The sequence below is a fragment of the Girardinichthys multiradiatus genome, chromosome 17 (genome assembly GCF_021462225.1).
Source record: "Girardinichthys multiradiatus isolate DD_20200921_A chromosome 17, DD_fGirMul_XY1, whole genome shotgun sequence".
Lineage (NCBI taxonomy): Eukaryota > Metazoa > Chordata > Actinopteri > Cyprinodontiformes > Goodeidae > Girardinichthys > Girardinichthys multiradiatus.
The window spans coordinates 12,094,614-12,109,007 of NC_061809.1; the positions used below are offsets into that span (position 1 = coordinate 12,094,614).

General features: G+C 43.1%; 1 protein-coding gene across 2 annotated transcripts in view; it reads left to right on the forward strand.

Annotated features, from left to right (window-relative positions):
- Nucleotides 1–451: 451 nt before the first annotated feature.
- The window catches only part of ahcyl2b (adenosylhomocysteinase like 2b), a 48,725-nt gene continuing 34,782 nt past the window's right edge, over nt 452–14,394 (forward strand). The window contains exon 1 of one of the 2 annotated variants that reach the window (XM_047389279.1): nt 452–1,230. In XM_047389279.1, the coding sequence (XP_047245235.1) occupies nt 886–1,230 (345 nt within the window). In that variant the 5' untranslated portion in view covers nt 452–885. The remainder of the gene's footprint in view (nt 1,231–14,394) is intronic. The other variant, XM_047389278.1, reaches the window with a different exon arrangement.

The following is a 14,394-nucleotide window of genomic DNA, read 5'->3' on the forward strand; positions in this document are numbered from 1 at the left end:
AATTAAAGAGTATAATGCTGCAGGTAATCATGAAAGAAATTTATAAGTTGTGCTTTGGAGAATTGATAAGTGACCTTTGGACGTGTTTTTAAACAAAGAAATGCTAAATAGAACGATTTATTTCAATTTCTTCACCAATAGGTACTGTTCAAAGTGTTTTGCTCTAGACATTCTCATAAAATATTAAGATTAAGTTGCCATGATGAAAAGAAAATATCGTTCTTTTCCATCTTAATGTATTTTAATACCACACCAATCCGCTTGGTGGCAGTGTAGCCCAGTTTTAAGATTTGACCTTACGGCTGTACCCATTTTGTAATGATGTGCCAACACAGATGCTCTGCCATGCTGTGCCATGCAGTAACTGACGTACTCCGGTGGAAAATACTCCCAAGCAATCCAGTGGGTTGGTCACGTTAATTGGTGGGATCTCTTTTAAACGTGATGGGGTGTGAGTTTGCTGCATCTTAGGCTGAATACTGCATGCAAGATTGTTTTCAAAACGGCATTATCTAGTAAGCAGTATATGTTTTGTATTTTTGTGACGTCCTTATACGAAGTGCATTGCCTGCAAAGTGCCAACAAAGTATCTACAAACGTTGCTACTCCTTTTGGAAAATGTAGGCCAAGTTTAGATCAGAACTGCTTCCTTGCTCGTTTCACAAATACATGGTCGAATAATATTTGTTTATTCCACGTTGCGTAATGTTTTGGAGGTTTTCAGACAAGTGGACATAACTTACAAAAAAAAGTCCATTAGGGGAATGTGTCGCGGTTTGGTAGTGAAACCACAAGTCCCATAATGCATTTGGGTGTCGCTGTACCTCCATTCACATCCGCTCGCCTCGAGATCAGCGCTGGAAAAAGGTCTGAGAAATTGCGGCGATGTCAGTCCAGGTTGTGGCAGCGAAAATGGCAGAGGTCGACCTCAAAGACGTCTCCGCCGGCAAGGAGCTGCCGACCGAGTCCCCGGTGACGCCCACCTCGGAAGACAAGACCCTCACCAGAAATGAGCCGCAGAAGGAGGTCGGTTCCTCTGCCTCAGCCGCTACGTCTCCCGCCGCGGAGCCCTCTACGAAAGCCGGGGAAGGCAGCCGGGGTTTGCTTACCCCGAGCGCCGCCAAGATGCCACAGGCGTCCGCGATGAAGCACTCGGACCCACAGCAGAACGGCGGAGAAGCCTTCGTGAACCGCGACGGTACGGTGGCCGAGGCTCCACGGATGAAAAAGGTGGGTGATAAGGACAATTTTCTCGGTTGGAGCTGCGGGAGACGATGCAATGAGAGCTGACTGGGAAAGCTGGCATTGTGTCTCGATGCTAACAGGCTAGCTGGTCCCAGAGTTGATTCAGCTGTGACCATTAAAACGCTTTTAATTACGGCTTTAACCTCGAATCCCTCTGTTGTTTATTTTAACAAGTGCGAAACACCGCATTCAAATCAAATTTTTAAGTTTGCTGGATTTGTTGTGGTTTTTGTTAAATCTGGTGGATACAGACTGGATGTTTTCTTAGAAGTTTTACTGTTTCAAGTTTTGCTCAGATTGGAAAAAAAAAAAAAAAAAAAGTTCAAAATGACACAACTTGAATTCGGTATATAGGTCTCCGAGACGCCATTATCATAGCTTCTAACAACTGTTAAGCTACGCACCTTCCAGCAATAGGAGAGTCGCTTCTAAATTGCGACGTGAAACTGAAATCTAATACATTTCTGTTTCCTGTAAAGGCGCTGCAGAACAAAGCAACTCCACAGCATCATGCTGCCTTCACCGTGTTTCTCCGGTGGGGATGATGTTGGTGTGATCAAGGTGACCCAGAACAAATCATGGTCACGGTGAAACACTTTGGTGGCAGCATCATGCTTTGATTAAGCTATTCCCCAGCACTGAAAATTGCAGTGCATAAAAAACAAACATGCATAAAAGTTAAATAAACATTAGAGGCATAAAAGAAAAGCACATAAAACAACATATATAGAAACTGACTAATAATGCTGCTTTGATCCACCCAACAACCCTAACCAGCCTCCTCTCCACTGAAGAAAAACCTACCCACAGCATGAAGCTGCCACCGCCGTGTTTAATGCTGGGAATTGAGTTTTCAGGGGTATGTGCCGTGTCTGTTGCGTTTTCTGCCACCCCTTTGTGTTCTGCATGTAGCCCAAAAAGTGAAATCAAACAAAAATGGCCTCGGTTCATTATTTTGGTGGCACCTAAATGGTTGCACTAGATTTTTAGTTGTATTTTTAGATTAACTTATAAAATCTTTGAAAGGCATGTATCATTTTCTTTCAACTTCACAATTAAGCACAGTGACAATGTCTCTACCTTCCAGCAGTTGTAAATGGGTTCTTTTGTTGCAACATGAACCCAGCAGCTCAAACATTTTTGTTGTCTGTAAAGAGGCTCTCCTTTTTAACTTGTTACTGCAGTTGTTTATGGTCTGTGGCAGCCGTACTTTTGTTCATGCCAGGGTTAAGGTCAGACATGCACACCATAGCTGACTGTTGTAGCTCTGATGTATTCAGATGACAATGGTCGTGTGCTTCAGCGCCGGTGGTCAGATTTGGGTAATTAATGTCGGGATTTGTTTTAGTAACATTAAAATCAGCTAGGCCACAACGTCAGAACCAGTTAGATGGTATCTATAGTCACTTCACTGCTGGCCACATTTGTTGGCATTCCTTGTAAGGATGTGTAAAAAATAATTAAATAAAATTAGATCTTATTCAGTATCATAATCTCACACGGAAAAACTTTGATTACATTTATTTAGGAAAGTTGAATTTCCCAGAATCACTGCCGGCACAACCCTTGGTAGCCTTGCTGTCAAGGCCTTTTTAATGGATAAAGGTTTATTTTGTTACTTGTGAACCATTTCTGTGTTGCCTTTGTCGGGGAACCCGGCCACAGCATCACACATCCTCCACCGTACTTAACAGGAGTAAAGTCCTCATCCTTTGTTTCAGGCCTAACCTAATCTCACCAAAGTTTTTGAAGCCCAGGTAGAGTTTAACAACTGTCTGTGTGTCTGTTTATGGTGGTAGGTCAGAAAAAGGTTTTATTTTTCTTTCATTCCTCCCAAACAGCTGGTTGGTATGTCAACAGCAGGTATTTGTGTTTAAGGGGGATCCCAAGGTGCCATTCTTTGCTGCAGGTCACCAACAGGTAGCTTTGGACTTTGGACCACTCTCCTTACCATCCTCACTGGGTGGTGACGAGATAAAACAGGACATTTCTGTCTGATTCTATTCTAGTTGCATTTCTATAAAAAGGATTGTTGTAGGTACAAATTTGATGTTATTTTCATCAGTCAGTCAGTCATTTTCTACCGCTTATTCCATAGTGGGTCGCGGGGGAGCTGGTGCCTATCTCCAGCAGTCTATGGGCGAGAGGCAGGGTACACCCTGGACAAGTCGCCAGTCCATCGCAGGGCAACACACAAACAACCAAGCACACACTCATTCATACACCTAAGGGCAATTTAGAGCTACCAATTAACCTAACAGGCATGTCTTTGGACTGTGGGAGGAAGCCGGAGTACCCAGTGAGAACCCACGCATGCACAGGGAGAACATGCAAACTCCATACAGAAAGACCCCCGGTTGGGAATCGAACCCAGGACCTTCTTGCTGCAAGGCAACAGTGCTACCAACTGCGCCACCGTGCATTTAATCCATTAAATGTAGCCATAGCAAACACTGTATATATACAATGCCTTGCTGGTTAGTCCTCCTATTTGACAATCCCTAATGCAACCAAGCTGGAAGCCCAATGATGCAGGTGCCGGTCAGTAGTTCATAAAGTTAAAGGAATGGACAACAGCTCAGCTGCAGCACAGCGCAGGCATGTATGTGGACGTCCTCCAGCCGTGGAGAGTATCATGTTGTGGAGATGCATCACGTTTGCAGATCGTTCAAAAGCCAGATCTGCAGGTTAGCAACATGTGGATTGGTTTTATATTTTCCACGATGGTCTTGAAAGTTAAATTTTTATTTTTCCAGATGTGATGTTTCTGAAGCTTGTTACTGCACAAAAAAATGGAAAGCTATTGAATTTTTTTGGGGGGATATTTAATGATTTTGTCCAAGTGCATAAAGGCTGTTAATATCTAATGTTGATTGCAGTCATTATTATACCATTTGTAATCTAACCTGTGCTCAGACAACAATGGTTATGCTGATTTACTGAGTGCTCTGTGTAGTTCATTTTGATTGAAGGGGAACATTGCAATAAAAAAGCTAAAATGCACTTCAGGGATCAGCATAATTACAGCAGGAGGGTAGTTTTTGAATTTTCAGCTTCAATGAATACAGAACATGGGATTCTTCAGCAGTGATTAATAGTCAGCAAATCCATTGGAGTGGAAATCTGTCCAGTTTGGGAGTTTAACTTAAATGCACTGCTGTGGACGTCCACAGGGGTAGAGGTCTCCACACACTGTTGTTATAGGTGCTGCAGCACTGCTTTGTAGACGTATACAAGCACAGCCCGGTCTTTATAATCTGCTGAGTTCTGCTTTCCCAGTGCTGTAATGGCTACGTGCAGCACTGGGAGTGATGATGCAAGTATGTAAGCAGGCAGTGTTGACTGAGTGAGTGACTGGCTAGCGTTTAATCCTCGCCTTTATCATGTCACCACATGAGGGGATTAAAAGGTCATCTTTCTGTTGTGGGTGAGGACAGATGTAAGCTTTTTTTTGGAGCTTCTGATGAGCGTGATTTGTAGCCCGCGTAGTTTGACACGAACGGCTCCAATCTCCGGGAAGTCCAGTGATATTTTCTGATAGAGCTTTGCTGGCGCTAGCCTACACTGTATCATGACCACTGTTTGTGATTAAGTTGGCAGAAATGTAGATGGATTCGTTCCAAGTGGAAAGGGTCACCTGCCAGACTGAAGTGGATGTTCTCCAAAGAGATGAGATGAGTGGTGGTATTTCCGAATGACTCCAAAAAACAGCTCAGAAAGCTCTTCCCTCTCTGAAAGAAACATTGTGTCATGCACTAAGCTGGTGTTCCTGCAAGTGCTTAGAGGTTTATAGGCTTACAGTGACCTGTGGCTGCTCTGCTTGAGAAGAGAATGGTCTGAAGGAGATTTAAATCAAATCAATTTATACTCATTTCATTGTGTGTTTTAAATGGCATTAAGCAAAACCAGGCAGTGTTCTTTTGGATTTATAACAGAGTTATTTACAGATCCTGAAAGAGTGGAGTCTAAGCTTTCCAATGATGTCAAACTTGTGGAAATTGAAAAAGAATTGAAGAAGATATGACCATCTGAATGTCTGCACTCGCCAGACTACTTTTCAGAGAAATCAGGCCTGAAAGATTCCTTGTTTTGTGTCCCTGAAAGCAGAGCGGTGACCAAAGCCCATCTCCCTCAACTGTTTGTCAACAGAAGCTCCAACTGACTGCAACAGACTTCTGTCACTGAACTCATAGTAGCATTTTTCTATGAAAAGATAATTTACAGCACTGCATTACAATTTATTATTTATGTCTGCAAATTGCATCATGACTGCATCCTGGTGATTGGTTTGGTTTCCTCTTGTTTTTAGAGAAGTTCCAGTCTATTAAATGTTCTGCCTCAGGCAGAGTTTGAAATCCTATCTCACAGCAATTAGCAAAATATCAGGGTAATATGGATGTGTTCTTCTTAATATGTAATATGAAATGTCCAAAGATTATTGTGGCATGCAGAAATATTGTTGATCAGTCTTCATTTTATGTGTGCAGGTATGAAGAGAGCTATGGGCTAATATTTTACACCTTTTGAATACGTGCTACTCTAGAAGAGGCTGGTGCTGCAGCTACTTAATCTGTACCCATAAAATTTTATGTCTGCAAACCTCTTGACTTTAATGGACCCAGGAAGAGAAATGGACAATAACTTGACTTTGATCATGTCACAAATGTGATTTTTATTTACAACTTTATACACATTACAAATTGCCAAAACGCCAATATCACACCATCATCCTCTTCCGTGTGCTATTCTGTGTTGTGCTTTGTGGTGCTGGGCACGTAATGTCCTTCGCTTCATCGGAACAGAAAGGCCTAATCTTTGAATAAAGATAAGTCTGCCTGTCCGTGGCCAGTCCAGGTGCAGGCAAGGCAGGAACATAGACGACAGGGGGTAGAACTTCCGGGTCACACAACAGCTGAAAGCTAACAGTATGTGTGGGAGTAGCTGGGTTCAAAGCGCCTTGATGTTTGATTTACAAATTGCATGCTCATCTGAAAGAAAAATATCACAGGGTTATTCATTTTTGATGAAGTTTTACATCACTGGTCATCAGAAGAATTTCACTGTTCTATAAAAATATACAGGGGTTGGACAATGAAACTGAAACACCTGGTTTTAGACCACAATAATTTATTAGTATGGTGTAGGGCCTCCTTTTGCGGCCAATACAGCGTCAATTTGTCTTGGGAATGACATATACAAGTCCTGCACAGTGGTCAGAGGGATTTTAAACCATTCTTCTTGCAGGATAGTGGCCAGGTCACTACGTGATACTGGTGGAGGAAAACGTTTCCTGACTCGCTCCTCCAAAACACCCCAAAGTGGCTCAATAATATTTAGATCTGGTGAGTGTGCAGGCCATGGGAGATGTTCAACTTCACTTTCATGTTCATCAAACCAATCTTTCACCAGTCTTGCTGTGTGTATCGGTGCATTGTCATCCTGATACACGGCACCGCCTTCAGGATACAATGTTTGAACCATTGGATGCACATGGTCCTCAAGAATGGTTCGGTAGTCCTTGTCAGTGACGTGCTCATCTAGCAAAAGTATTGGGCCAAGGGAATGCCATGATATGGCAGCCCAAACCATCACTCTAGGCATGCAACAGTCTGGGTGGTATGCTTCTTTGGGCTTCTCCACACCGTAACTCTCCTGGATGTGGGGAAAACAGTAAAGGTGGACTCATCAGAGAACAATACATGTTTCACGTTGTCCACAGCCCAAGATTTGCGCTCCTTGCACCATTGAAACCGACGTTTGGCATTGGCATGAGTGACCAAAGGTTTGGCTATAGCAGCCCAGCCGTGTATATTGACCCTATGGAGCTCCCGACGGACAGTTCTGGTGGAAACAGGAGAGTTGAGGTGCACATTTAATTCTGCCGTGATTTGGGAATCCGTGGTTTTATGTTTTTTGGATACAATCCGGGTTTGCACCTGAACATCCCTTTCAGACAGCTTCCTCTTGCATCCACAGTTAATCCTGTTGGATGTGGTTCGTCCTTCTTGGTGGTATGCTGACATTACCCTGGATACCGTGGCTCTTGATACATCACACAGACTTGCTGTCTTGGTCACAGATGCGCCAGCAAGACGTGCTCCAACAACTTGTCCTCTTTTGAACTCTGGTATGTCACCCATAATGTTGTTTGCATTTCAATATTTTGAGCAAAACTGTGCTCTTACCCTGCTAATTGAACCTTCACACTCTGCTCTTACTGGTGCAATGTGCAATCAACGAAGACTGGCTACCAGGCTGGTCCAATTTAGCCATGAAACCTCCCACACTAAAATGACAGGTGTTTCAGTTTCATTGTCCAACCCCTGTATTTTTGTACATACCAAGCTCCTTAGCAGACTTCATATAGAGAGGCCACATTGAGGCCGTTGACACGTGTGTTGGCAGTAGCTTCACATGCCAATCCCTGTGGCCAGGATGTCGACCAGGCAGCATGATGGCGTGATCCTCAGCGTAGTTCTTTATGAACTCCGAAACTCTGCGGAGTTGCTCACTGCTGATAAAATGGAGATCCTGTGGCCGCTGGCTCTTTTTCCTCAAGCGGGGTCTTGCACCGTTCTCATCAAAGTGTCTGACGATGTCAGTCAACGTGGCTTTACAGATTCTTAGCAGGGAAACAAAGGAAATATTCAGCTTATGGTTTACATCGACGAGTGTTGACAAAATTGGTTTGACAATACACTACGGTTTTTCTGCATATAGGTGTGTTTATAGAAATAAACATCTAACACAAAACATAAAAATAGGTATTTGTTTTTTATTTCAACCTCAAGCTTAGATTAAAAATACAACCCCCCTACCCCCACTCCGGTCGATTTTCACATTGTGAATGGGATACAGTACTTGCTAACCTCGTGTAGCTACACTAGCCAAAAAACTGTTGTTGTGAACACTCAAGCTTAAAAACACATCTCAACCTTAGATTAAAAATACAAACACAATACCTACTCAAGTCGATTTTAATATTTGACTGGTCAGTTTTACGTGATTTGTCCGCTTCAGTACATGATTTATTTACAATATGATGCATCATAATAGTTTTTTAAAAAAGTATCAAACTCACCCCACGAGAAACTGAAAGGTATTCCGGCAGACTTCAATGCCTCCGATGGAATAAGTTGTCCTGGCGTGTTTTCTTTTCCTTGGTGTCTTCTTGGTGGATGTGGTCATTGCTGAAGTTTCTACTGTACGCCGGTTTGCTTCAAGATGTCCGATTATTCTCATGTCCTGCCACTCCCTTTCTGCTGCTAAAGAATCCATCCGTATGTTGTACATGATCTCTGGAGAAAGTTTGCGGCTACAGGACTGTGTCCCAAGTGAAGAGTTCTCCTATCTTCTTCCATAGCATTTAAAGTCAAAGTTACGTATCTTCTCCATTTCCCTGTCTCTGTTTTCCTCAAATGTTGTGATAGCATTAGCTTCTGATATCTTACGTTCTAGCTCCTCAGCCGCCAGTCCAAAGCTTTCTTCGTCATCCTCGTCTTGGGTTGAAGACGGCTGCAAACTAGGAATGTTCTCCAAAGTAATGTGGTCGCTATCATCTTCCGCTTCATCTCCTTCTGATTCAGAATCTGAAGAGAGTCCGGCGGCGGCAGCGGTACTGCTGAACATGTCTCCCACAGCGAGGCGCTGTAACAGCCGCGATTCAGTTCGTTTGCAACACGTTGAGCTTGGTCCATTGTGAAGAAACACGTTATTTTTCATAGAAGCTGTTAAGTAGCCACGAGGTTTCTTGAAGCACGCTGCTTATTGGTCGACAAGCGGAACAAAAGCCAACGCGGAGCCAAACAAAACCGCTACAGAAATAAGCTGAGGCTTTTCCCCTCCCCAAAATGTAAACACGAGCTGGCTGAGTTTTAGGCTGAAAACAAGCCAAGTTTAAACATAAAATTTACCATTTTAAAACCTCCGAAACTGTCATTTAAAGAACTGAATGGATGCTTCATAATTTCAACTTGCACATTTTGCAATAAAGCGAAAATCAGCATTTTCTCAGAAATTGACGGTTTTTCCTCATTTTCTCCATCTGTGCGGTGCCGACATGTTCCTGGTTTTCCTGTGGCGCGTCACATTTGTGTGAAAGATAATTAAATAGATAATAGAAAACGCAATTTAACAACAGATAAAACCTAATGCCACTCCTGTGCCTAAGACACTTTGTAAGTAATTAAGCTTCATGCTTCGGGTCATAGTCCATTTAGAGGACCAATTTGTGTCCAAGCTTCATCTTGTTGGTGATGGTCTTAAGATACTGCTTTAATATTTCCACATAATGTTCTTTCCTCATGATGCTATCTATTTTGTGTAGTGCGCCAGTCTCTCCTGAGGCAAAACACCCACATATGATGCTGCCACCACCGTACTTCACAGTTGGAATAGTGTTTTCAGGCTTGCAAGTTTCCCCTTTTTCCTCCAAATGAAATGGTGATCATTATGGCCAAACACTGCAGTTTTAGTTTTATCTGACCATAAAAGTTTGGAAACATTATTGTCTCTGTCCCCAAATGGATTTACAAACTGTAATTTGGCTTTTATTTATTTAGAATTTTAAGACAGGAAAATGGCCTGACCCAGTCCAGCTAATATTTTTCAGCAGGTTTCTGCCCTGCAGAACATGAAAACACAAACAATACAGCACCATCATATCAGCTACCACAGGATGACGATGGCTCAGTATCATATAGCAAGCATGGGACTTCTTAAAGAGTCTTAATGCTGGAATAGACCTTATGTGCTGTGAGATCTAATACCATGCTTTAGTGAGAAGACAGATCTCCATCCATAACAGGTTTTAAAAGTCAGTTATCTCTTAAAGATTCACCTTAGGGTTAGGATTGGGGGATAGCTTTCAAAGAACCAGCCACATTCTTTCACAACTGAAAGGAATGGTCAAATTTGTCTCCCAATAGCGGTTTTGTCTGCTGAAAGTCACCCTGAGGGTGGCAGGTGTTGCTGATCTCTTTTTGTAACGGTCTTGGAATGTCTGGAGGTTCCTTACTTCAGATGTGAGACCGGGTTGAATATGATGGTGAAACCTGCCTAAAGAAAGTTACTAAGTGATGCTGAGTTTGTGTTTAGTGTTGGAAGGAAAAACTGGAATCATGCACAACTACATACAAGAATAGATGCAACTAAAGGTTGATGTGTCCTGCCTGAGCCCACACACTCCCGGGCTATGCACTTCAGGTAGAAGAGTCATTGTGAGGTATCATTGTTATCAGCCAATCAGGATTGGACTTCTGTGTGAGATGCAAAACATTAGACAGGCAATTAAAAACCAGCTTTCACTGACGCTAAGTGGCGCCTCCGCCAGCCAGAGAGCCACTGCGGTCTGGAGACACAGATCTCCCACCGCAACAGTTAAAAACAGTGAAATCAGACGTATGCAGCATTAATCTCACATGTTTTTTTTTTTAATCAATTTATATTTTAAATGCCACTCCAAACTGTGAAAATATTTAGGTGGAGTGAATTTGTAATGAGCTGCACCGATATCTCCTGGACTCAAGTGAAAAAACAGATCCCTGACCTAGATTTTATACCGGACTTCTATAAGTCTGTTGTGGAGAGTGTGATCTCTTCTGCCATCATCTGCTGGGGAAGCAGCATCAGAACCAGGGACTTAAAAAAGCTCAACAAGCTGATAAAAAAGGCTGGCTCTGTTCTGGGGACTCCTCTGAAACCTCTGGAGATCATTGTGAAGAACATTATGGAGAACCCTGAGCATCTTCTTCATGAGACTGTCCTACAACAACAGAGTGTCTTCAGTCAGAGGCTTCTTCAGATCTGCTGTAAGACGGAGCGCTACAGGAGATCCTTCCTGCCCACAGCCATCAGCATCTACAACGGCTCTTTGAGGAAACCTTCATAATATGAGCTACAACAACATTTAATTTCCCTTTGGGATTAATAAAGTATTTTTTTATTAAATTCAATTGAATTCCATTCAGCTATCTAAAGAAATCATTTCTAAACATTTTCATGGCAGTTAAGATCTGAAATTCAATTCATTGAATCAACTATTTTAACTCTAGAGGAAGTTAAAGGTTGCAAGGTCACTTGTAAGGTGGCTGCTGCTCCGTTCAAATGTGAAATCTGTGGACAGTCAACAATCTCAGACAGTTGTGATCGCTTTAATCTGTATCTCAGCAAATAAACACCGAAATACATTTTTATATTACCAGATAAAAATCTCTTAAAGGGCTTATCTTTCTCATCTCCATATGTGAGAACTGCTAAAGCGGAAGCCCACGCTTCCACAAAGCTTCTCCTTTAGTTGAAGCTCCATCCAAAAAGTCCTCCCTTCCTAGAGGAGTCCTTTTTGGGATAGATTTTTACCCACTTTTATCTTATTTGGTCCTGGTATCTGCAGTGGAAACACGAGAGAGGAAAAACTACCCCACCCAAGTTCCTGAAGAGGTCCCTGCAGCAGAAACACATTGGCTGTCCTCCCCAAGGCTCTCTTACCTTCCCTATTGCAGCTGGAGTACCACAATGCAATACAGTCTGCATCACACTTTCCAGCCTATTTATTTATTCACAAATCAGAATCTCCGCTCTTTTGGGCTTATCTCATAAAATATCTTGCTGCAAGATCAGTCTTTCATCAGTCTAATGGCTCAGGGCCACTGATTGATTGAGCTATTATTGCAAAGTCCAGGGATAGTTGGAAGCTTTTAGTTGGCATGCCTCCAGGCCCGTCTCAGCGGGGTCAGAAAAAAGCAGACCATAACCATTTCTTAGACCTAAAAGCGAAGAAATCACTTGAGCTAATAAAGAGCCTCAACTTGCTTGTCAATGAAATGGTTTGGATTATCACAGCTACTCAAAACTCATCTTGTAAAGAAGGCAGAGTTTCTGTGTTTGGGTTTGTTCTTGGGTGCCTTCGCGTCTCTCAAACAAAGGAGAATGTGTCAACCTCCTGCACCAGATCATATGTGAGTCACCTCAGCAAACACGAGATGGTCGGCCATCTTGAGAGTGTACGTGTAGTGGCAATGACATGCATTACCCTGAGTAATCCAACCCTGTCTTTCATTAATGTTGCATTATCGTATGTTCAGCAAATACTTTCAACAGGTGGTAGACAAACAATTAAACTTATCGAGCGCATGTTTATTTATTATTTTTATTGTCTGTGCTTCTGTTTTATCTCCAGTTTCTCACGATTCAACCTTTCAGATCATGGAGGCTTTTATTGGTTATTAGTTATCATCTAATGTCTCTCTTCAGCAGCTGTCCAAATCTGGAGTTTAATGATTAAACCACTGAAATTTTAAAGCATGTTGTTTACTGATTTACTCCTATGTAGAAAACAGCGAAGTGCTTTTTGGGTAAAGCACACGATTCAGGCACAAGAGGACAGCTTTACATCCAAACCTTTACATTTTAATTAGAATCCTTCAGTAGCGCTGCACCATATATCAAAGATCTGTTGTAATCATAGCGTCAGTGTTGAGTGGATTGCAATGTTGGCTGTTCTAAAGCGTCACAGATTCAAACTTTAAATGCCACTAATATACACTGGTCAAAAAAATAAAGGGAACACTCAAACAACACATCCAAGATCTGAATGAATGAAATATTCTCATTGAATACTTTGTTCTCTACAAGGTTGAATGTGCTGACAACAAAATCACACGAAAATCATCAATGGAAATCCAATTTATTAACCAATGGAGGCCTGGATTTGGAGTCACACACAAAATTAAAGTGGAAAAACACACTATAGGCTGATCCAACGTTGATGTAATGTCCTTGAAACAAGTCAAAATGAGGCTCAGTATTATGTGTGGCCTCCACGTACCTGTATGACCTCCCTACAACACCCGGGCATGCTCCTGATGAGACGGCGGATGGTCTCCTGAGGGATCTCCTCCAAGACCTGGGCTAAAGCATCCACCAACTGGATGGAGCAAGACATGATGTCCCAGATGTGCTCAATCAGATTCATGTCTGGGGAACGGGCGGGCCATAGCTTCAATGTCTTCATCTTGCAGGAACTGCTGACACACTCCAGCCACATGAGGTCTAGCATTGTCCTGCATTAGGAGGAACCCAGGGCCAACCGCACCAGCATATGGTCTCACAAGGGGTCTGAGGATCTCATCTCGGTACCTAATGGCAGTCAGGCTACCTCTGGCGAGCACATGGAGGGTCATACGGCCCTCCAAAGAAATGTCACCCCACACCATTACTGACCCACTGCCAAACCAGTCATGCTGAAGGATGTTGCAGGCAGCAGATCTCTCTCTCCACGGTGTCTCCAGACTCTGTCACGTCTGTCACATGTGCTCAGTGTGATCCTGCTTTCATCTGTGAAGAGCACAGGGCGCCAGTGGCGAATTTGCCAATCCTGGTGTTCTCTGGCAAATGCCAAGCGTCCTGCACGGTGTTGGGATGTGAGCACAACCCCCATTTGTGGACGTTCGCCCTCATACCATCCTCATGGATTCGGTTTCTAACAATTTGTGCAGACACATGCATTTGTGGTCTGCTGGAGGTCATTTTGCAGGGCTCTGGCAGTGCTCCTCCTGTTCCTCCTTGCACAAAGGCGGAGGTAGCGGTCCTGCTGCTGGGTTGTTGCCCTCCTACAGCCTCCTCCACACCTCCTGGTGTACTGGCCTGTCTACTGGTAGCATCTCCAGGCTCTGGACACTACGCTGACAGACACAGCAAACCTTCTTGCCACAGCTCGCATTGATGTGCCATCCTGGATGAGCTGCACTACCTGAGCCACTCGTGTGGGTTGTAGAGTCCGTCTCATGCTACCACGAGTGTGAAAGCACCACCAACATTCAAAAGTGACCAAAACATCAGCCAGAAAGCATAGGTACCGAGAAGTGGTCTGTGGTCCCCACCTGCAGAACCACTCCTTTATTGAGTGTGTCTTGCGAATCGCCAAAGATTTCCCCCTGTTGTCTATTACATTTGAACAACAGAATGTGAAATTGATTGTCAATCAGTGTTGCTTCCTAAGTGGACAGTTTGATTTCACAGAAATTTGATTTACTTGGAGTTATATTGTGTTGTTTAAGTGTTCCCTTTATTTGTTTGAGCAGTGTGCATGCAGCCTGTTGGATGGAAGCTCAATACCCACACTTGACATGGATAATAGCGCCCACATAGCTG